This window comes from Carcharodon carcharias, chromosome 13 (genome assembly GCF_017639515.1).
Source record: "Carcharodon carcharias isolate sCarCar2 chromosome 13, sCarCar2.pri, whole genome shotgun sequence".
NCBI lineage: Eukaryota > Metazoa > Chordata > Chondrichthyes > Lamniformes > Lamnidae > Carcharodon > Carcharodon carcharias.
Window position 1 is genome coordinate 20,892,184 of NC_054479.1, and position 24,861 is coordinate 20,917,044.

General features: G+C 49.1%; 1 protein-coding gene across 3 annotated transcripts in view; it reads left to right on the forward strand.

Moving 5' to 3' along the window:
* Positions 1–24,861, forward strand: part of smtnb (smoothelin b) — a 416,118-nt gene that overhangs the window by 96,101 nt on the left and 295,156 nt on the right. For all 3 annotated transcript variants that reach the window (XM_041203610.1, XM_041203611.1, XM_041203609.1), the window contains exon 3: positions 17,446–17,539. In XM_041203610.1, coding sequence (XP_041059544.1) covers positions 17,446–17,539 — 94 coding nt within the window. The remainder of the gene's footprint in view (positions 1–17,445; positions 17,540–24,861) is intronic.

Sequence of the window (24,861 nt, forward strand, 5' to 3'; positions counted from 1 at the left end):
TTCTGGACTGAATATTGAATTCAACAACTTTAGATCTTGAACTCCCTCCTCCATCCCCACCCCTTTTCTGTTTCTTCCCCCTTCCTTTTGTTTTTTTTCCCACCTATTTCCATTATTTTTAAATCTCTTATGCCCTGCTAGCCTTTCCACCCCACTCCCACTAGAGCTGTACCTTGAGTGCCCTACCATCCATTCTTAATTAGCACATTCATTTAGATAATATCACCACCTTCAATGCCCCTGTGTTCTTTTGTTCTTTTGTCTGTGACATCTTTTGATTATCTGCTCCTATCACTGATTGCTTGTCCCTACAACCACACCCCCCCCACTTCTCTCTCTCTCTCTCTCTTTTCTCTCTCTCTCTCTCTCTCTCTCTCTCTCTCCACCCCCTCCCCAACCACCACCACCTTAAACCAGCTTATATTTCACCCCTCTCCTTAAGTTCACTCAGTTCTGTTGAAGGGTCATGAGGACTCGAAACATCAACTCTTTTCTTCTCCACCGATGCTGCCAGACCTGCTGAGTTTTTCCAGGTAATTCTGTTTTTGTCAGGGAGTTGAGGTGTTGTTTTTCCAATAAGTTGGAAGTTAATGGAGCTTTTGGGGACAGATACAAGAAACATGGAAGGAATGATGTCCAGAGGAGATCAAGAAAGCTCTGTTTCTGATAGAGATTGAGATCTTAAGGCTGTGTGAGATGCCAAGGTTGGGGTAGAGATGAACCTAAAAGTGGTGAGGGGAAAAGGAAGTTGGTAAAATGGTGGAAAGTGAGTTAAGGTAAATATTCAAATAACCATAAAGTGTTACAAAAATGCAGGAAACACTAAATGTATTCCAATTCTTTCATTTAATTATAGGTAAAAATGCAGTGAAGAATTTGAAGGCTTTTGGCTAAAAGCAGAATGTGCAATATTCCCTTTACCTAGAATGCATCAGTAGCATTTAGCTCCTGAAGCTGCTGGAACATTTTTTCTTCAACTTCTAACAGTTTGTGCTTTGTTGATTTTCAAAATGATTTGAAAAGTTAGGTGACAAATTTTTAAAAATAATTTCAAGTGCAGTTTATTGTGAGCATTTTTAAAAGGTGTGGGTGTGGGGAGGTGATGGTGTAATGGTGTTGTTGCTGGGCTAGTAATCCAGAGACCCAGGGCAAAGCTCTGGGGACCCAGGTTCAAATCCCACCATAGCAAATCTGGAATTAAAAGTCTCATGATAACCATTGTCAATTGTTGTAAAAACCCATCTGGTTCACTGATGTCCTTTAGGGAAGGAAATCTGCTGTCCTCCAGGGATGGGTAATAAATGCTAGTATAGCCAGTGATGCTCACATGAATAAAAAAAAATTGGGCAGAGTGAAGGAAAATCACTGCATTGATCACATACCTGTTGTATCTAGTTTCATATTCTATAAGCTTCAAAAACATAACAAATTGAGAGGCAATTATTAGCTTGATTTTCTAATTAGTGTTCTTTCTTAAAATACAAACATGAGTAAAATTTTGAAGCAAACAGAAAACTTTTACTCACATGATTCTAACCTGTATTTTATTGATAGTTGCAAGATGTAAACAATCTAATTACTAACAACTGTCAACCAGAATCGGTGCTTTCTACATCTCAATTTGAGCTGGTTTAGAACACATGTTGGTTCAAAATTACAATCTTTACATTTTCTGGCAGCTATTAGATCCAGCAAATGAAACACACAAGTAAAAGTCCAGAGACCAATGTTGATAAGTTATTAACAAGTACTGCTACAAATGGGTTGATGCTTGGCCTAAATAGCCAAGTGGTTATGGTACTGGGTTTGTAACCCCAAGATCGAGAGTTCAAATCTCACAATGGCAAACTGTGAAACAATGTAACTTCATCTGAAACAGATGGAAACGGGTTTGTACTCGAAAGAGTTACAAAAGAAAGAGATGCTAAACCACGAAAATCGCATTTAAAAAAAAAAGATTATCAAGAGTTCATTTTCTTAACGATCTCGTGGAGGTAATTGTGGATTCAGTTGGTTTCCTGATACTGAGGAGAGAAGGTGTGTGGTGTTGGTGTTGCTGCTCCTCAGTGTTTCAACTGTTTCTGCTGCTGCCTTTGGGGTTGTTGCTTCTGCTGTGTGCTGCTGCTGCTCCTCCAGTGCTGCTGCTGCTGCCTTGCCCCTGTGGTGCCAAAGGAGAGAGAGGGAGAGAGAACAGTTGCTGCTGTTGTTACAGGACAGGAAGGCCAGGAGGCCAGGACTGAGTTGAAAAACAACATCCTAGGTGGGTGTCTGAACTGTGTATTTTTGTTTAAGGTGGGGGCAATTAAGGACTGTGTTTTGTAGGGGGAGGCAAGAAGACTGCCAGAGGAGTTGGGGAAGGGAGGGAGGGTGTGTGTGTGTGCTGAAACCATCTTTCTGCCACCCCTCCCCCCAACCCAGCCCTTTTCCCAGTAGGGCCAGCAATAGCTGGTGAAGACATCGCCTCCCCCTGCCTGAAGAACATCAGGCCCCCACCCACCGTCCATCCACCATCGAGGACACTCACTTGGACATTTACCTCTTTCCCTCCTGTGCCTCCCTGTCTTTTACTCCTCTCCCTCCTCTCCTCTCCTGCCTAAAAGAGGGGAGGTTGTTTCTACCTCTCTCCCCCACCCCCTTTCCTCAAACAAAATGGCCAATCCTTCCCAGGGTGGGCGTGGCTCTGGCCCTAAGGCCAATTCACCATCGCCTGTGGCCGGGCCCTCGAGGGCTAATGTGGAGGCGGTTTTGTCACCGGTGGCAGGGCCTCAAAAAAAGAAAACCTATGCGGGGGTGGTTGCTTCTGCGGCTCCAGCTGCTCCCGCTGCCCTGTCACCATTCCGCCTCCTCACCAGGGCCCTTGGGGTAAAGAGCTATGCTCACCCTGAAATGACAATAGAGGCCTGCGTAAAGGCTATGGCTGGGGTCGTCGGCCCCTCAGCCATTGTCGCGGCCTCTAAAATGTATGGGAAGGCCATATTCTTCTTGAGGTCCGAGCGGGCGGTGCGCCTCGCCCTGCAAAAAGGACTCACTGTGGGTGGGACTTTTCTGGCGGTGGACCCCCTTGAGGCCACCGCCCAGAGAATTATTATTTCGAATGTCCTGCCTATTCTATCCAGTGAGCTCCTCCTCCCCCACCTTAATAAATTGGGGGAGGTCAGGTCGGGGGTTGCACCAATCCCGCTCAGCCTCAAAGACTCGGCCCTCCGCCATGTGTACTCCTTCCGGCGCCAGGTATTTGTCCGCTTGGCCCAGGAGGAGTGCCTGGAGGGGGCCTTCATTATCAATTTTGAGGGGACCGCCTATCGGGTCTTCTGGACCGTGGAGGGCGTGCGGTGCCATGCTTGTAAGGAGGCGGGGCACGTGAGGAAGAACTGCCCCGCCTCCAAGGCCACGAGCCCCACCCAAGCGGCCACGGCTGGCACCGCCCCTCCTCCCCCCGCCACCACTCCATCTTCCTCCCCGCAAGGGGAAGCGACGCCGGCGGCCACTGCCATCTCGGCTGCCGGTGAGGCGGGGGGAGAGCCCCCGCGCCGTAAGAAGGCGCGGAGGAAGACCCGCAACCTGGAGGCGGCCCCTGAAACGCCCCAAAACCCTCAAACACCTGCAAGCACCGGCTCGGGGGAAAAGACATCATCCGGCCCCGGCGTCGTGTCCGCGTGTGCTCCCGGGCCCGTGGGTGCTAAGGCGCCGAGTGCTGGGCCCGGCGTCGTCCCTGCGTGTGCTCCCGGGGCTGGCGGGGAAAAGACGCGGGACCCCGAGCCGGGGAATCTAACGCCCAAAACCCAGAGGGTGGAGTGTCCGGGAGGGCTGGACAAGGAGGAGGGGGCCTCGGAAATGGAGGTCTCCCTAGCCCCCAGCCTGACCCGGAAGAGACGTCACGCTTCGGAGGAGGAGGTGGGTGATGCCCAAACTGAAGAAGTTGGGTGTGTCCCTTCCCCCGATGAAGAGGTGGTGGCGTCTCCACCAAGTAAAATCTCGCCCTGTCCTCTGGGGGAACTCAAAACCCCTGCACCGACTCCCACCACTGTTACCCCCGTCAACCTGCTGCAGTCCCCTGAACAGGGCCCCTCGGGGGTCACTGAAGGCACCTCCCTTGAGGTGGTGCCCGACTCAGGAACTCTCGATACCCCCGAGGTACCTTCTGGCTCGTCGGGGGACTGTAGCTTTCAAAATTTTAAAAATGTTAACGGGTCATTGGGTGGCGACGAAAAGGAAGGCCTTCCCGCTCCCTCCCAAACCTTAGCACCGGGCGTCCTAGTTTTGGGTCAGGAGCTTGTCCTGAGCTCCCCGGATGACCCGGTGCCGGGAGGAGAGCGGGCATCAGAACTGCCGCTGCCCTCTGACCCAAAACCTTTAGAGGAGACCAGAAAGGACCCCTCTGGCCTTGATCCTGGGGGTGGGATCGAGGTACAGGTGGGGCCAGCTGGCAGCTCCGAATCAGCCCCCGTACTCAATGCGGGGGAGGGGTCGGAAGCTGGAGGCAACGACCTGGAGGAGGACGGGGTGTCCGTGGTGAGCGCTGGAGATTACGCTGAGTCGCTCTCAAGCGAGGTGGTGGATCCCCTGGTGCCCTCCACTGACTCCCCCCTCATCCCCCCAAGGGAACTCCGGGACTTTTTGGCGAGTCATCGCGGTCGCCGAGACAGGGTTCAGTTGGCCTTGGACCGGTGGCATTCTTTTCCGCTGGTGTTCTGGTCCACTCGCGAGGCTCTCAAGTCTCCTGAGTTGGATAGGAACGCGCGGCGGAGGGTCCAAACGTTTCTCGCTGGGCTCCTGAAGGAGAGGAAGGACTAAAAAGTCCTCTTCTTCTTTTTATTGACTTAAGGTGAAGGTTTGATGTACCTTTGACAATGAAGACGACTATAGCCAGCCTCAACATCCGCGGCAGCAGGGCCGCACAGCGCAGGTTCCAGAACTTCTCGGTCCTCAGGGACGGGAAGTATGCGTTGTGCTTCCTGCAAGAAACCCATACCGTTCCGGGAGACGAAGCCACGTGGCTCCTGGAGTGGCGAGGGGGGGTCTACATGAGTAACCTAGCCTCCAATTCTGGCGGGGTGGCTATCTTGTTGGCCCCGCATTTTCAGCCGGAGATCTTGGGGGTCAAGGAGCCGGTGCCAGGCCGGTTGCTGCACCTGACTGTGCGTCTGGGGGGGGCGGTGCTTCACTTTGTGAATGTGTACGCTCCCCTGGGCACGCAGCAGCAAGCGAGCTTCTTTGAAGAAGTGTCCACTCATCTTGGCTCCATCGACGCTGGCGAGTGCATCGTCCTCGGGGGGGATTTCAATTGCACCCTCGGGGTCCGGGACCGTTACGGTACCCCGCACTGCACGCGAGGTGTGAGTAAGTTGCGGGACCTGGTCAGGTCCTTCGACTTAGTGGACGTCTGGCGAAATCTCCATCCTGACTCCAGCGTGTTCACCTTTGTGTCACCTGGAGTCGGAGCGTCCAGACTCGACCGCCTTTACGTTTCGAAGGCGTACGTGTCCTGCGTTCCGGCTGCTTCTATACAGCAGGTTCCGTGCACGGACCACCGTCTGGTGTGGGCGGAGCTCACTTCGTTCTGCGCTCGGACGGGGTCCGCGTACTGGCATTTTAATAACCTGTTGTTGGAAGACCAGCGGTTCCTGGACTCGTTCCGTCGCTTCTGGGCCGGCTGGAGAAGGAAGCGGGGAGGCTTCCCCTCCTTGAGGCTATGGTGGGACGTGGGCAAGACTCACGTCCGAGTTTTCTGTCAAGAGTACGCGAAGGGGTCGACAAAGAGACGCAAATCCAGGGTCGAGGAGTTGGAGAAGGAGGTGCTCGACCTGGAGGCACGTCTCCGTCAGCCCGACGCGGACCCGGCCCTGCGGTCGGTGTACTATGAGAAGAAGGGCGCGCTGCGGGACCTGCAACTGGTCGGGTCTCGGGGCGCGTTCGTGAGGTCGCGGATCTGTTTCCTTAAGGAGATGGACCGTGGCTCTCCCTTCTTCTACTCACTGGAAAAAAGGCACGGGGTCCGTAAGCAGCTCTTTACGCTGCTGGCCGACGACGGATCCCTTGTCTCGGATCCGGAGGGCATCAGGGCCATTGCCCGAGATTACTACACTGCCCTGTTCTCTCCGGATCCGTCCAGTGAGGAAGCTTGCAGAGTTTTGTGGGAGGACCTGCCGCAGGTCGGCCCGGAGTGCGCCGGAAAGCTCGACTCCCCTATAAGTCTGGGGGAGCTGACCGGCGCACTCGACGGTCTTTCTAGGGGCAAAACCCCGGGACTAGACGGGCTGACCGTGGAGTTCTTCAGGGCGTTCTGGGACGTCTTGGGGAGCGACTTCGCGGGGGTCCTGGGGGAGAGCATTGCTACCGGGGAGATGCCCCTTTCATGGCGCAGGGCCGTGATTGCCCTGCTGCCGAAGAAGGGGGATCTCCGCCTTCTTAAAAACTGGCGCCCGGTCTCCCTCCTCAGCACGGACTACAAAATCTTTGCCCGAGCCATGTCTTCTCGGTTCGGCACCGTGCTGGACCACATGATCCACCCTGACCAGTCCTACACCGTCCCGGACCGAACCATTTATGATAACATCCATCTGGTCCGGGACATCATCCACCATTCCCAGAGGGCTGGTCTGTCGAGCGCCTTCCTGTCTCTCGATCAGGAGAAGGCGTTCGACAGGGTGGATCACGAATACTTACTCGGAACTCTGCGAGCTTTCGGGTTCGGGACGCGTTTTGTCGCCCGGATCCGACTTCTGTACACCGCCGCGGAGTGTCTAGTGAAGGTTAACGGGTCCCTGACGGCGCCCCTTCGCTTTGGGAGAGGGGTACGTCAGGGCTGCCCCCTGTCTGGCCAGTTGTATTCTATTTGCGTGGAGCCTTTCCTGCGCCTCTTGCGGAGGAGGTTGTCGGGATTGGTTCTGCGCGGGCCGGGCATCGGGGTGGTCCTTTCGGCTTACGCCGATGACGTGCTCCTTATGTTTAGTGACCCGGCTGACCTGCGGAGGATGCGCGAGTGCCAGGAGGTCTACTCTGCCGCTTCTTCTGCCAGGATCAACTGGGGTAAATGTTCTGGACTCCTGGTCGGTCAGTGGCAGATGGATCCCCTACCCGAGGAGCTCAGGCCTTTCACCTGGAGCAGGACCAGCCTCCTCTACCTGGGGGTCCATCTCTGCCCCGCTGAGGAATTCTGGCCGGCAAACTGGCAGGAACTGGAGACGAAAGTCACCGCTCGCCTGCGGCGCTGGACAGGACTGCTCCGAGTGCTATCTTACCGAGGTCGAGTTCTGGTCATAAACCAGCTGATCGCCGCCATGTTGTGGTATCGGCTGGTCACTTTGACCCCTCCCCCGGACTTTGTCACAAGAATCCAGAGATTGTTAGTCGACTTCTTCTGGGACAAAAGATTGCACTGGGTCGCTGCCGAGGTTCTGAGTCTCCCGCTTAGGGAGGGTGGTCAGGCGCTAGTGTGCCTACGCACACAGGTGGCGACTTTCCGCCTTCTGACCCTACAGCGAAACCTCTACGTCGAGCCTCCTCCTAGATGGTGTGCCCTGATGACGTATTTCTTCCGTCAGGTGCACGGCCTGAATTATGACGTGCAGCTCCTGTTTATAGAACAGCTGGGCCTCGGTGGCTCCTTGCAGGCGTTGCCCGTCTTTTACCAGGACCTGATCAAAGTCTGGAAAGTGGTCGCCTCGCGACGCAGCTCTCCCCCGTCAGGAGTAGCGGCTATCGTCAGAGAGCCGCTGCTCAGGAATCTGCCCCTCCGTCCTTTTCAGTGGTTGGCGGAGAGGAGGGCTGTGGCCGCAGGGGTGACCAGGATCGGGGACGTGCTGGGTGGCGGAGGACTGGGCTGGATGCTCCCGCAGGAGTTGGCGCGACGCGCGTCTGTGAGTGTCCAGGTCGCAGCCGATGCCATCCAAGACCTGAGAACGGTCGTGCTCGGACCCGACGTTATTTTGGGTCTTGAGGTGGCCCAGGTGCGTGGTGGTCTTCCATCTGAGCGTTCCCCTGTTCGGACGGAATTCCACATTGGCCCCAAGCCCCGAACCCTCCCTCGGGTGCTGGTGCCCCGCAATATGAGCCGCCTCGGGGACATGCCCTCTGTGCCTTTTGGCACGGCAAAGAGGGGCTTTTTGTACGGACTGCTGCTGCACACCTTCCATTTTCTCGCCCTTGTCCGTCGACCGGACACGCCCTGGCGTGCCTTGTTGCCGTCCGGCGGCGGAGGCCCCCGATGGGAGGCCCTCTACGGAGGTGTCCTCCCCCTTTCTATCAGGGACCTGGGTTGGAGGGTGTTGCATTCAGCAGTCCCTTATAATAAGAGGATGCATAGGTTCACGGACTCTCAGGACACATGCCCTTTTTGCGGTCTTGTGGAATCCGTGGACCATGTATACATAGGGTGTTGTAGGCTGCACTCCCTTTTTAGTTATTTGAAAAACCTTTTATTGATGTTTTGTTTGCACTTCAGCCCCACGCTCCTGATCTATGGGCACCCGGTGCGGAAGGGGGTCGGGAAGGAGGAGGACCTCCTCGTGAACCTGCTCCTGGGCCTGGCCAAGTTGGCCATTAACAGGTCCAGGCAGCGGGCGATCGACGGGGGAGTCCCGCCCGATTGTTTGTCCCTCTTCTGTGGCTACGTTCGCTGCCGGATGTCCCTGGAGAAGGAGCACGCTGTGTCTGCTGGCACTCTCGAGGCCTTCCGTGCTCGGTGGGCACCGCGGGGACTGGGGTGTTTTGTTGACCCCTTTAATCACATTTTGATTTAAAGTTTGTAAGTTTCCTTTAAACTTTGTTCTTGGTTTTACAGCTGACCTGAATTAGGGGCTGTGCCTGATTTATCCCAATTTTGTTGATTTGGTTTTCATTTAAAAGATTATCAATAGTTCAAATCTCACAATGGCAAACTATGAAACAATGTAACTTCATCTGAATAGGAACAGATGGAAACGTGTTTGTACTCGAAAGAGTTACAAATGGGTTGATAACCTTTCATCAGGTGAAAGGACATTGGCCTGAAATGATGGGCTTGATTTTTGGCTCCTGGTGGGATCAGAAGCAGAGATGGCCAGAGCTAAAAATAGCCATGCTGGATTCCTGGTTCCATCCTGCATCTGGACCCATTTGTGGAGATAGGATTGGGATGGGGATGGTGGTGGCAGCAGGACTGGCTATCCGTCACACGTGGTCAGGTAATCGGGCTCATTATAAACCACTTGAGACCAATTAAAAGAGTTTAGGTGCATGCTGTGGCCTTTAAGTGGCAGGCTTAGGGTGGGGAATACAGGGCCAATTCAGAGGGAAAATTCAGCCCTGTAACTCTGTTTCTTTATCTATGGATGCTGCCCCACCTGCTGAGTGTTTCCAGTGTACTGCTTTCTATTTCTGCTACACTGGGATTCCCTTCTCCTCAGTCAGTGCTATTTGGCACAGCTTCCACCCCACTCCCCTCACTGCTGATTACCAAAAAATTGCATGTGAACTGAACCCCCTCCGTTCCATTCCCAGTTCTGCCAAATCTCAAGGTTTGCCTTCAGCTCCACTGTAGTGCAGTCAAACATCAGAACTGCCAAAGCCCAGGACCATCTTTATTTCTACCAAAGCAAGGACTGCCCCCAACCATCGATAAATCCTGTTCCAGTTCCCCAGTGCTGTCAAACGCAAGAACTACTTCTAAATGGTGCATTTTGCATGCATCTTGCTGTGCTCTCTCTGGTTCAAAAATAGTATGGGAGAAAATTTAAATACATGGGCAAAGGGACGTGTAAATATAATTTACATGTTTTGCCTGATAGCTCCCTTAGGCCTACCCTAGCCACGTCTTTGGCTTACTTCAGCTTAATACCATTCAATTTAATCCACTCATTGGTTTATTTTGAATTTTGGTTGGTGGATTGTGCTGATCAGCGCAACCTGGGGGTGAAAAGGTCTTTGTAATTTTGAGGCCCTGACCCCACTTAAATCAGGCAGGCAAACTGCAAAGTGTTAAATAAGTTGAGGCCTCAAAATTGGGCAGGAGTGGCCACCATCAAGGTAAACTGAAGGGGTGGGAGCGGCAGTGGGGGTTGAAATCAGGAAGGGTTAGGGCCCCAGGACTGACAGTGGCACAGATTATTTTTATGGCCCTGGTGGAGCACTTCTGCCCTTCCAGGGCCCACAAAAACACTTGCCTTTGGCAGACCTCTTTGCTTCCACCATACATGGATTTGATTGGAGCGTGCACTGTGCAGAATCTAAAACAGTTCTAACCTAAAATGCTAATTATGATGTAAATAGGACACTGATTTCCATTTTAAAAGATATCTAGCGCCTGAAACAGGTGGTGCCTTGGATACACAATGGTAGGTACATTTTCAAAATTGAGACAGCTGCATCACAAGTGTTCGTAGACCAGCAAGACTATTGACCCCATTTTAAAGCTATTAACATCCTATTAATGCCCAGTGAAGACAGTCAAAATGAACTATACACTTGTCATCTCATCCTACACTTTTTACAATTCTGGGACCTCCAACTTCCATGCCTTCCCCTTTAGATGGCTGGTAAAACCAAGTATATTTCTCAAACTGAGTTTGAAATTCAAACTAAATTCTCCAGTTTTCCCATCGAACTAAAATTTCTATTTAAACTGTTCAGACATCCCTTTTTTTGTTGAGGTTGACAGTTGACACGGAAGGAGACAAATGGAGATGCACAAAAAGAAACTAAGAAATAGGCTCTGGACAGAAACAGAGATAAGAGATAAAAAAAATTGCACAAAGACAAATAGGCAGATAGAGATCAACTAGTGTAATGAGGCAGCTTGCTGGATTGAGGCCTCAAAATTGGGCTAGAGTGGCTGCCAACAAGGTAAACTGGTGGACAGGGGGTGGGTGGGCAGCATCTTGCATTTATGCAGTGCCTTTAAGCTAGTAAAACCTCCTAACATAAGAGTGTATCAAATGAAATTTGATATTAAGGCAAAGATGGATTTATTATGCCAACCTGATCAAAGAGGTAGGTTTTAAGGGCATCTTAAAGGAGAAAATGTGGAGAGGTACAGGGAGAGAACTAAAGGGCTTGGGCCTTCAGCATCTCAAGGCAAGGCTGCCAACATTGGGGCAATTAAAGTTGGAGATACACAGGATATCAGTTTTGGAGGAATACAGATATCCAAAGGCTGTAGGGCTTTTTTTTCCCTTTTTTTCATGTGATGTGTGTTGCTGGCAAGGGCAGCATTTCTTGTCCATCCCTAACTGCCTTGAACTAGTGGCTTGCAAGGCCATTTCATAAAGCAGGTGAGAGTCAACCACATTGCTGTGGGTCTGGAGTCACATGTAGGCCAGACCATATAAGGACAGCAAATCTCCTTCCCAAAAAGACCTTTAGTGAACCAGATGGATTTTTACAACAGTCAATGATAGTTGGCTGGAGGAGGTTACAGTGATGGGGTGGGGTGAGGCCATGGAGGGTTTTGAAAAAATTTAAAATCAAGGTATTGTCAGACTCTGAGCCAGTGTAGGTCAAAGGGTACAGGGGTGAAGGGTGAACAGGACTTGGTGCAAGTTAAGACATAAGCAGCAGAGTTTTGGATGAGCTCAAGTTTATGGAGGGTAGAAGATGGGATGTTGGACAGGAGAACATTGCAATAGCCAAGACTTGAGGTAACAAAAGCATGGATCTGGGTTTCAGCAGCACATGAGCGTAGGTAGGGGCTGAATCAAGTAATGTTATGGATATGGATGTTGGTGGTCTTGATGATGGCACGGATATGTGTTTGGAAGCTCATCTCTGGGTCAAATGTGATACCAAAGTTTGGATGATGTTGACGAGGGGTAGTGTGTAGATGAGAAATAGGAAGGGTCCAAGGATAGATTCTTGGGGAACTCGAGATAATAAGGTTACAGAGCTAGGAGAGAAGCCGTTGCAGGAAATTCTCTGGCTGTATCTGGATAGATAAGAATGGAACCAAGCCAGTGCAGTATCACCCAGCTTGATGATGGAGGAAAGATGTTGGAGGAAGAAGCTGTGGCCAACAACATCAAAGGATGAAGCCAGGCTGAGAATGAGAAAAAGGGATTGTTCATCATGGACAGAGTCACAGGATATAATTTGTGAGATGAGAAGGGCTATTTCAGTACCACAGCAGTACCAAGGGATGACATTGGACACATTTAAGAGTCAGAGAGGCAAAACGTAGGCCAAGATATCAGAGAATAAACAGATGAACAAGAATAATTACAAAGAGGAGGAGAGAACGTGGCAGGTAACAGATTGGCGTGAACCGAATGACATCAGGGAGAAGAGGCACTAATATTGTACAAGCAGAGAAATCATACAGCGATTGGGGGATGGGGAAGTGGACCACAAATCAGGACATTGAAAAATATGTCTCGAGCAAAGTAAGACATGGCGGGGGGTGATGGACGGAGACAAATATACATTTACCTCATTCGTACAAAGTGGGATATACACGAAGGTCAAGGTGCACAAGTATTCGAAGAAATCTACTAGTAATATATTAAAAATTTATGGTCAGAATTTTCTGGCCCCATTGGCGTGGGGTGTCATGGTGGGTGTGAGCAGACGACATGGTGAGAAGGCAAAAAATTGCGATCGTCTGCGGCACCCTTTAATGGCAGGCTGCATTTCCTGCCGCCGTATGTCAGGAACATCATTTTAAAACATCTGTTTCTAATTATAAGCCCTGCTCGCCAGAATCATCACCCCACTCTGGAACATCCAGGCATGTTGGTGTTTCACAACAGCATTTAAAAGGTGTGCACCTGGTGAGCTGAACTTTGAGGGGAACTCTGAGGTGATTGCACACTAACATTGCGCAACGCTCACGAGGGTTGCCTGTTCGACTTCAGGCGAGGGCACAGGCAAGTTGCTCTTTCCTGGCTGACTGATACTGCGGTGGGGGGTGGGGGGGTGTTGCGGTGGGGGCAGTGGTGCAGTGATGGTGGGCAAGGCAGCACGGTCTGAGGGTAGCGCGCAAGCACATGGTTGGGGGAGGGGGGAAGCGGCCATACATTACCTTGTATAAAGTGAGCATTCTTCTGCAGCTAAGATAGTTCAGGCGCAGCTACATTAACATGCTTGGAGTTGGGCCTCTAACTTATCTGCCCACTCAAGCAATACAGAGGCATGAAAGTGCCACCAAATGCTCCTGAACTTTTCATCCCCTGAGCACAGACTGCAAACTAATGAGTGTTTTAGTGGATTGCAGAACAATTGGATGACTTGGCAAGTTGTACAATCTCCTTGTGAAAACTGGCCATGGAGCAGTTACTGGTGGAGGCACTCACAGTTCCTTGCAATGTCTTCATTCAGTTTTGGACCAGTCTTCCTCATGGTTCAAGCTAACAGCGCTGTCTTGCAGAGCGGGTTAGGAGAATGCCTGCGCCTGAGCTGAGAGCACAGCATGCAGTCCAGTGGGTGAAACCACTGCCACTCGGTCAGCTGGAGTGGGGTGGAGGTGGGCGGGGTTTCAGGCAGCCATGCAGCGCACTAAATCCTGGCCATCCAAGTGATGGCTGACATTCTCTGGCACACATTAAGAGGCCTTCAAACTTAACCAAGAGAGTTGCTAGTACACCCATGCTAACCCACATGTCTCTTTCTTTCATCCAGTAGGAGGAGTACATCAGGAGCATGGAGCCTGGTGACCTAGCTGTATGCCTCATGGCTTACAGGGAGCAGAGACGAAGGAGAAGAGAATGATGGAGGTGCCTGGCTGGGCAGAGGGAGGAGCAGCAGCCTCAAGAAGAAGGGCGGCTGGGACTCCTGTGCATACCGCTGAAGAACCACAGCAAGCCACTGTGGGTCGGCACCCAGCTAGACTACAGATGGTGCTTGTCATTCATGCAGATGACAGAGAACCAATGTCGCCGAAGACTCTGCATGTTCAGGGAACTGGTTGGTCAAATCTACCACTTGCTGCAGGATTTGGCACCACAGGGACATGGAGGGCATCCACTGCCAGTGGCTGTAAAAGTCACTGCGCCAGTGGCTCTTTTCATGGCTCCACAGGTGACCTCTAAGGGATCTTGCAAGTCTCCATATACATTAGATCCAGGTCACGGATGCCATATTCGAGAAAGCAGTCAACGTTATGCCTTTTGCCCAGGATCAGGAAAGCCAGGAAGCAAGAGTGCTGATATTTGCGCATATCTCAAGTTTCCCACAGTTGCAAGGTGCCATCGACTGCACTCACATGGTGCTTAGATCTCTGTGGCAACAAGCAGTCTGCTTCGTCAACTGCAAGGGCTTCCACTCGCTGAATGATCAGCTGGTGTGCACCCACCACAAATCCATCCTACAGGTCCATGCACTATTCTCAGAGAGTGTCCACAACGCCTACATTCTCAGTAGGTCTCAGATTCCTGACGTCCTCCAGAGTCCACAGAGGCTGCAGGGTTACCTCCTCAGGGTCAAGGGCTACTTGCAGAGGAAGTGACAGATGATCCCAGTGCGGTGGCCTCAAAATGAAGCAGAGAGAAGGTACAACAAGGCTCATGCTGCAACTTGCTCTTTGGTGGAGCAAGCCATTGGGATGTTGAAAATGAGGTTCTGGTGCCTGGACCAGTCTGGTGGAGCCCTGCAGTACAGTACACAGAGGGTGTCATGCATCATCATCGCCTGCTGTGCCCTTCACAACCTGGTGCTGCAATGGGGGACGAGCTGGCTGAAGAGGAGATGGAGGAGCTGCATGTCTCCGATGGGGATGACGTCGAAGGGGATGAGGGTGATAAGGTCCTCGAAAGCAAGGATGGCGGCGATGAGGCCATCATGTCGTCCAGACGAGGCAGATGATCTTGTGAGACCCTCGTAACCACTAAATTTGAGGAGGATGACGATGATATGCAGTGAGGAGACTCCATAGATCCTCACATTGCATCTGTGAACGTTTGACTCCTGTCTGGCAGATGGCAAATCGTTTGCACTCTGTGAACAGGGTCCTATCATGGAGATGCAGCGGGGAAACTTTAACTTCTTATTCTATGGCATCTTTTGTGAGCTGAACCCTTCATGATCATGTTGTCAGATGCTAATGAGATTGCGGGGGGTCCAGCTGCACCTCAAAGGTGCTGAGAGCACCCAGAAAAAATGATGGAACTCTGTGCTGCTTGCCCAAACATTCTGGCAGCAATGATAAGCCCCATCAGTATGCTGGGAACGTTGCACAAAGCACAGGGAGGAGGCCCTGCACTGAGACACTTGCCTTTATCTTGTTCAGGAACCAAGGTTTCACATCACATCATAACAAGAAGCCTTAGGCAAGGAGACACGCTTGGGAGTTTATTTGCAATAGTGGAGATTATGTACAAGTGATTAACACCTGTGCTCAGGCTGTTCAACGACATCTTCTTAACCTTCCTAACCCTGCCACTATGTTTTGGCATTCCCCTGACATCCACAGTGGAGGTGGAGGTAGCCTGCTGTGAAACCTGGAGGGTCCTGGCCTGTTTTCGGGGTCCTGCTTTATGGCAGTGGCATCCTCAGCCTGTGAGCTGGAGCTACTGGAGTCACAGGAAGAAGGGATTTAGATGGACTGGACACTCCCATGGTCACCTGGGTGGATGGCCTCGCGGTATGCACCTGCTGATCCTCCTCCCTATGGATGCCTGAGGGCCCCTGGCTGGCTCCATGAGGCGAAGGAGAAGCTGGAATGCGATCGAGCCTGCCTGCACCTCTCTCGTGTTGACACTATTGGAGGCCAACAATGGCATTAGCGATGGAGTTCAGCCTGCGCAGCTGTGCAGGATCAATATCCTGGACCAATGTCTCCATTGCGGCAGCCATCCTACCAGTGTTGGCCACGGTGCCTTGGTATGCTGGTGTTATCACCTCCAGACTGAAGGCGGATGGACTCCTCCATTGTGCCTTGAATCTGAGGAGTGCAGCAGACATCTTTTCCTGATATTCCCATCTTACCTTTGCAGCTTCAGCAGCTGAGGTATGACCAAGTTCCAGAGGCTCCTCATTTGAGTCAGCAGATTTCTGGCCTCCAGCAGTCCTCCGAGTGCTGGAAACCTGGGAGGTCCCTGCCACCTCCTGACGTGGATCAGACAGTGCAATGTGCTCACCAGATTGTGACCCTGCAGCTACTTGAGAACTAAGTCCCACTGAGGTGTGTGTCTCAGCGCTGGTGAAGGGTGTGGATGAGCACTCACGCGGTTCTTCAATTAGGCTGTCATCAGATTCTTCTCCGAGGTGTCTTCGGGGCTTGAGTTGAGGACCTGGCTTGTGGACTCCTCTACTGCTTTTCAAATGTGCCTGTGAAAGCAAGGAGAGATAGTTAGTTTGTGGCAGGGGACTGCGGAACAGGGGAACTCATTCACAGCATGGCAGTCTGATGGATGTTGTACTGCTGGATCTTCACTTGGTTGAGCGCCGCTGACCTCACCGTCAGCACAGGAACTGTCCAGATCACTGCTGGCCAGCTGGATGACTCTATTTTCAAACTCTGAGGACCTTTGATGTCAGGCATTCCTCCACTAGTCTGCGACCTCTTTTGTTGTGTGCCAGCTTGTCCTGCATGAAGACAGATGAGAGTGTAAGCAGGTCAGATGAGCAGGATGCCTGGCAAGTGCGTGTGGAGGGGGTGCCATGAATGGGATGAGGACATGATCCACAGGGCAAATGATGGTGTGTCTGAGAGAGTGAATGGTGATTTCCCTTGAACTGGCAGTGAATGAGATCCTCATGGATGTATGATGGGCTTGTGAGCATGTGAGTTGAGTGAATGAGATCCTCGTGGGTGTATGATGGGTTTGTGGGCATGTGAGTTGAGAGTGATGAGAAGGGTGACTTATCCTGAAGGAGCGGAAGAAATCATTCATCCTCTTTCGGCATTTGGTAGCTGTCCTCTTTTGGAGGGTGTTGGCGCTGGCCACCGACTCCCATGCTGGATTGGTGACCTTGCTTGCTGATCTTCGCCCAGATCAGGGCTAGTGGACTTTGCGGCGGGCTTCCACTACGTCCAGTAGGTGTTCGGGGCGGAGGCGTCACTAAATTTGGGGGCAGTGTGTTTCCTTCCTTTGACAGCCATCTGTTCCCAGCAGCTTCCTATCCCTTGAAGAGTGCTAGCTCAGTGCAGGGGCGACCTTTAAATATGGTGCCAGGTTTACTGAAAGCCTGAGGTGACGGCAGCATGGGCAAATTAGAGGCCACCTCACAGTGACCCGGCAGTTTCCCGGGAATGCATAATTAATGAGATGGGATGCATGAGGAATGGGATGATATGGCATGAAACGCCCCCATTGTGGCCGGCAGGTAAAATGCCCTTTTTCCCACCCGCTACCATGCTTAGTGCAAATCTGGAATGATTCTGCCCTACCTATTGCATGCAATTTCAAAAAGCATCACATATTAGCACATCCCTTGATTAATTGAGAAATGCAATGGAGATCTGCTAACTTGTTATATACTGTGAATCAAGTGCATAATAATGTTTTAATTTCTCTCTTTTTGAATGTGTTTTGTCAGATCACACCGACAGGAAGAGGATCAGAAAGGGTCTTTGGATATCCTTTCGGGGAAACTGGAGTCAATTAATGACATTGATGAGTTGACAACCTTGGTGAGCAGCATCATTTCGTCAAAGAAAGTGTGTTGATAATATATGCAGCCTTTCTCTTTTCATAGTTTTCCAACATATGGGGTGAGCATTTGGAAGACCTAGCTTCTCCATCTTGAGAACCATGTATTGGTGGCACTTATTAGTATAAATATCACTTACATTGGCAGTTGCTGGTAAAATTTAAGTTGATTGGTTATCCTCAACCTTTCAAGAAACCAATTGGTCTGCATTGCTCAGGTAAACATTTAACAGTTTAATATATTTATGAATTTAAGAGCCAGCAAATTATACTGGGCTGGACCAGATTTTTGATTTGTCCTCCAAGGGAACCAGACACACTCAACAGTTTTCCTGGAATGTATAAATAGATTCAGTTATTGTCAGGCAGGTAACCGAGTTCAGACAAGACACCATGCTGATACCATTGCTTTCAGAGAATGCATGGTGCTCATACTGTTGAGTTTGGTTAGGAAGGGGTGAGGCCTTTGAGAGATCTCAACATGACGATGAGAATTTTGAAATTAAGGTGCTGGTGGACAATGAGCCAATGTAAGTCAACAGGCACAGGGGTGCTGGGTGAACAGGATTTGCTGTGTGTTCGGATACATGCAGCAGATGTTTTGGATGAGCTCAAGTTCACTGAGGGTGGTGGATAGGAGGCTGTCCAGGAAAACATTGGAATAGTTGAGTCTGACAAAAATACAGATAAATGAAATGTCGTGCATGTTGGTTGGACCAACACAGAATGAAGTCAGTTTTAAAAAACTATTTATCCATTCTCTGGATGCAGGAAAACCAGCATTTATTGCCCATTTCTTGTTGCCCTTGAAAAGGTGCTTCTTGAACTGCTGAAGTCAGTGTGGTGAAAATACACAAAGTGCTGTAGGTCGGAAGTTCCAGGATTTTAACCTAGTGATAATGAAGGAATGATGATATATGCCCAAGTCAGGATGGTGTGACTTTGAGGGAAACTTGGAGTGATGTTCCTATATGCTTGCTGCCCTTATTCTTCTCAGTAGTAGAGGTTGTAGGTTTGGGAGATGCTGTTGAAGAAGCCTTGGTAAGCTGCTGCACTGCTTCAGTTGTTGATCTCCAGTGGTAGGGGAAGTGAGTATTTCAGTTGGTGGATGGGATGCTGATCAAGCAGCTGCTTTGTCCTGGATGTGGTTGTTGGAGGTACACCTATCTAGGGGAGTGGCCTGTACTCCATCATGAAATTAACATGTGCCTATTGACCTCATCGTTCTCTTCAATGTAATTTAGTCTTAACTGCCCCCTGAAATAGCCTAGTAGGTAACTGAGTTGTATCAAAGCACTACAAAAAAGTCTAATAAGAGTAAAACTGGGTTGATCATCTGACATCAACCTAGGCACCAGAAATGACAATCACATCCTTTCTTGCAGGAGTTTATTTTGGTTGTAATTGACTATACTGTTTCATGATTTTTACCTTTTTAGATTGGAAGGGATTTGGGTTTACCTTGAGATTCGGTTCACAAAGGATTAGCTTCCAGAGAGGCCAAAGCTAACTAGGATGCTGTGTAGGACAAATTGTTTGGAATAGCAAATGTCTGTTCCCGTGCACCAGACCAGTGGAGGTATTTGCACCTCTCTGCCTATTAATCCTTCATGAACTAAATCTTAAATTAAATCCAAATCCCTACTCAACTAAACCTTTAAAAAATCTTGAAACATTTTGGTCATCTGACCTAATACCTCCATATCTGGCTTGGCGTCATACTTTACTTCATAGTGCCCCTGTGAAGCATCTTATGGCGTTTCATTGCATTCAAAGCACCATATAAATGTAAGTTGATGCTGTTAACTGCTCTCATCCAGGGCAGTTATTACATACTAGCATACTAGAATGAGAAAAATCAGCGCCATTTTTGGCTTCTGATTACTGTTAATTACACCTGCTAGAAAATGTGTTTGTCCAAATGTTGTATGACCCCAGGACTAGGCTTGTTTGTGATGCTATATGGTCAAGCAGTTTGATCACACTTGTTACACACAAACATACAAACATATGAGTTAGAAACAGGAGTAGGCCTGTTGCCCTTCAAGCCTGCTTCACCATTCAATAAGATCATGTTGATGTGACTGTAATCTCCTGCCTACCCCTGATAACCCTTCAGCACTTAGATTCTTGAAAAACAAGAAAACCATCTACTTTTGCCTTGAAAGCATTCAAAGACTCTGCTTCCACTGCTTTTTAAGGAAAGGAGTTCCAAAGACCCTGTACCCTCTAGAGATAAAATTTCATCTCAAGTCTGTCTTAAATGGGCGACCCTTTATTTTTAAACAGTCACCCTTAGTACTAGATTCTTCTATAAGAGGAAACATCTTCTCCACATCCATCCTGTCAAGACTCCTAAGGACTTTGTATGTTTCAATCAAGTCGCCTCTTACTCCTCCAAACTCCAGTGGATACAAGCCTAGCCTGTTCAATCTTACTTCCATAAAACAACCTACCCATTTCTGGTATTAGTTTAGTAACCCCTCTCTGAACTGTTCCTAATGCATTTACATCCTTCCTTAAATAAGGAGACCAATACTGTACATAGTACTCCAAAACCTCTAACAGCCATTTGATGACGGAGACCAGAAATCAATCTTTTATTCAGTTTTGATTTATTCTCAATGTGAAATATTATCAGCGTAGAGCTCCTGACCCTACTCATCCTACTCACCCCACCCCCTTTTCAATAAGTATCTCTTTATATGTAGTCAAATAATGAATGCCCTTCACCGGTTTATCCCTACCCTTAATTTATACAATTAACAAGATTCACTATCTAAGTTACACACAAACAGAATTTCTGCTTGGCTGATACCCATTTAATAATAAACAAGCTAGAACCTTTGTAAGAGAAATAGAGGGGAAAAGCTGGCAAAATAATAGCTTTTGAAGACGGATATAAGTACATAGTGGAGCTGCCTAGCGTCATGAAAAAATAGAATGTCATAATCTGGAATGAACTCATTAATAGACCATCCCTATGTGTACTGATAAGTGGAATAGATTTGACTGCTGAACTTTAGCATGAACAGTTTTTACACTCATCCTTATTCAGACTCTGGAACTTGAGTGTGAACCAAAGGCCCTAATTTATACTGTTAAATTTGGCTCCCTTACTTGCTAGCAGAATCACAGTTCTCCAAAAATTTGGGTCTTTGATTCTCCTCCTAAGTTACGGGAACTGGATTGAATAGTGTAAATGTGTGAGATCTTCTCACGGAACACTGGTCTTTTGGGATCTGAATTCAGTGCTGTTGTGTAGTTTGGACAGTGCTGTTCTATGCATTGCCTAAAGAGGGAGCTGCCCTGCAGTGTTATCATATTTGAGTAGGATGGTAGGTCATGTACTCTCATTAACTAACAAAAACAGATTTGTTTTAAAATTTACTTTAAATAGTATTTTTTTAAACACAACCTTTCTGGTTACCAAGGCAAGAGATGTTGGTGCAGGCAAGTAGAGCATTTTCCATTTCAGGCAATCTTTACTGCAGATGCATTACAGCAACTCACCAAGGCTCCTTAGACAGCACCTTCCAAACCCATGACCTCTACCACCTAGAAGGACAAGGGCAACAGATGCATGGCAACACTACCACCTACAAATTTCCCTTCCAAGTTACACACCACCTGACTTGGAACTATATACCGTTTCTTCACTGTTGCTGGTGTTAGAATCATATCTCACAACACTGAAGTTTTCTTTTGCAAAATGGAAGTACCTGGCATGATCTGGTTATCTAGATGCTAATCTGGAATGTTTTTAATAGAAGGACATAAGTTCACCTTGGAACTGTAAACAAGCAGGCCTCTTCCAAGAAATCATCTGACCTATAAGGGCAGAGAGATCTGGGTGTACAGGTCCATAGGTCTCTGAAAGTGTCAACGCAGGTGGATAAGGTAGTCAGGAAGGCATATGGCATGCTTGCCTTCATTGGCAGGGGTATTGATTATAGAAGCTGGGAAGTTATGCTGCAGCTGTATAGAACCTTGGTTAGGCTACTCTTGGAATATTGCATGCAATTCTGTTTGCCACATTACCAGAAGGATATGGAGGCATTGGAGAGGGTGCAGAGGAGGTTTACCAGGATGTTGCCTGGTCTGGAGGTTATTAGCTATGAGGAGAGGTTGGAGAAACATGGATTGTTCTCACTAGAGCGACGGAGATTGAGGGGCAACTTGATAGAAGTTTACGAAATTATGAGTTGCATGGACAGAGTAGATAGTCAGAAGCTTTTTCCCAGGGTGGAAGAGTCAATTACTAGGGGACATAGATTTAAGGTGAGAGGAGAAAATATAAAGGTGATGTGCGGGGTAAGTTTTTTACGCAGAGGGTAGTGAGTGTCTGGAATTCACTGCCAGAGGAGGTGGTGGAAGCAGGTACGATAGTGGTGTTTAAGAGGCAGCTTGACAAATACATGAATAGAATGGGAATAGAGGGATACGGACCCCAGAAGTGCAAAATGTTTTGATTGGCGCAGGCTTGGAGGGCCGAAGGGCCTGTTCCTGTGCTGTACTTTTCTTTGTTCTTTGTACATGGTACTTGAGAAGGAGTTGTTTATTTGTGTTGAATTGCAAAGAACTTTAATTAATGAAAAGCTGGGAGACAAAAAGGCAATCACATGGCAGACAAAAAGGCAATCACATGGCAGAGGAAAAAACTTAAGTTATGAACCTGGCATTGACCTAGGCACTGGAAACGGCAAACCCAGCCCAGGCGAACCTGCAAAGTCGTCCTTATGACTATCTGGGGGCATGTGTCAAAGTTGGGAGAGCTGTCCCACAGTTTAATAAAGTAACAACCTGACAAAGACATACTCACGGAATCATACTTTACAATGTACCAGACACCACCATCACCATACCAGAGGTGGTGGCATAGTGGTATACAGTCGGGAGGGAATTCTCCTTGTAATTCCTTAAATCAACTCTGGACCCCATGAAGTCTCATAGCATCAGGTCAAACATGGACAAGGAAACCGCTTGCTGATTACCACCTACTACACCTCCTTCGGTTGATGAATCAGTACTCCTTCATGCTGAACACCACTTGGAGGAAGCACTGAGGGTGGCTCTGGTACAAAATATACACTAGGTGAGGACTTCAATGTCCACCACCAAGAGTGGCTTGGTAGCTTCACTACTGACTGAGCTGGCTGAATCCTAAATCTGTTAGACTGCGTCTGCGACAGGTGGTGAGGGAACCAACAAGAGGAAAAAACCTACTTGACCTCATCGTCATCAATCTACCTGTCCATGACAGTATTGGTAGGAGTGACCACTGCACAGTCCTTGTGGAGACGAAGTCCTGACTTCACATTGAGGATACCCTCCATGTTGTGTGGCACTACCACTGTGCTAAATGGGATAGGCTTTGAACAGATCTAGCAACTCAAAACTGGGTATCTATGAGGCGCTGTGGGCCATCAGCAGCAGAATTGTATACAACCACAATCGGTAACTTCATGGCCAGGCATATCCTCCACTCTACCATTACCATTCAGCTGGGGGAACAACCCTGGTTCAATGAAGAGTGCAGGAGGGCATGCCAGGAGCAGAACCAGGCATATGTAAAAATGAGGTGTCAATCTGGTGAAGCTACAACGTAGGACTACTTCTACGTCAAACAGTGAAAACAGAATGCGACCAATAGATCAGATCTAAGCTATGCAGTCCTGCCATATGCAGTCATGAGTGGTGATGGACAATCAAACAACTAACTAGAGGAGGAGGCTCCACAAATAATCCATCCTCCATGATGGAGAGTCCAGGACATCAGTCCAAAAGACAAGGTTGAAGCTTTTGCAACAATTGGAAGTGCCGAGTCAATGATCCAGCTTGGCCTCCTCTTCAAGGCCCCAGCATCACAGATGCCAGTCTTTAGCCAATTTGATTCACTCCATGTGATATCACGGAACGGCTGAAGGCGCTGGATACTGCAAAAGCTATGGGTCCTGACAACATTCCAGCAATAGTGCTGAAGACTTGTGCCCCAGAACTACCTGCACCCTTAGGTAAGCTGTTCCAGTACAACTACAACACTGGCATCTACTAGGCAATGTGGAAAACTGTCCAGGTATGTCTTGTCCACAAAAAGCAGGACAAATTACTGCTCCAACAGTCTACTCTTGATGATCAGCAAAGTGATGGAAGAGGTTGTCGACAGTGCTATCAAACGACACTTACTCATCAATAACCTGCTCACTGACACACTTGGTTTGGGTTCAGTCAGAGCCACTCAGCTCCTGACCTCATTACGGCCTTGGTCCAAACATGGAGAAAAGAGCTGAACTCAAGAGGTTAAGTGAGAATTACTGCCCTTGACATCAAGGCAGCATTTGATCAAAGGGCCCTAGCAAAACTGGAGTTAATGGGAAAATGGCTGTGGTTGTTGGAGGTCAATCATCTCAGTCTCAGGACATAACTGCAGGAGTTCCTCAGGGTAGTGTCCTAGGTCCAGCCAGCTTCAGCTGTTGCATCAACAACCTTCTGTTGAACATAAGGTCAGAAGTGGGGATGTTTGTTGATGATTACAGAATGTTCAGCACATTCATGACTCCTCAGATACTGAAGTAGTCATACCCATATACAGCAAGACCTAGACAATATCCAGGCTTGGGCTGAGAAATGTCAAGTAACATTTGTGCCACACAAGTGCCAAGCAATGATCATCTCCAACAAGAGAGAACCTGGACATCTCTCCTTGACATTCAATAGCATTACTATCACTGAATCCCCCACCATCAACATCCTGGGGGTTACATTTGACAAGAAACTGAGCTGGACCAGCCATATAAATACTGTGGCCACAAGAGCAGGTCAGAGGCTGGGAATTCTTTGGATAGTAACTCACTGCCTGACTCCCCAAAGGCTGTCCATCGTCTACAAGGTACAAGTCAGGAGTGTGATTGAATACTCTCCATTTGTGTGGATGAAAGCAACTCCCAGAACACTCAAGAAGCTCAACACCATCCATGACAAAGCAGCCCACTTGATTGGCACCCCATTCACCACCTTCAACATTCACTCACTCCACCATCGATGCACAGCTGTAGCAGTATGTACCATCTACAAGATGCAGTGCTGGAACTCACCAAGGCTGTTTCGATAGCACTTTCCAAACTCGCAATCTCTACCACCTAGAAGGACAAGGGCAGCAGGTGCATGGAAATGCCACCACCTGCAATTTCCCCTCCAAGCCACACACCATCCTGACTTGGAACTATTTTGCTGTTCTTGCACTGTTGCTGGGGAACCCCCCCAAAAAAAAGCACTGTGGGTTTGCCTCCACCACATGGTCTGC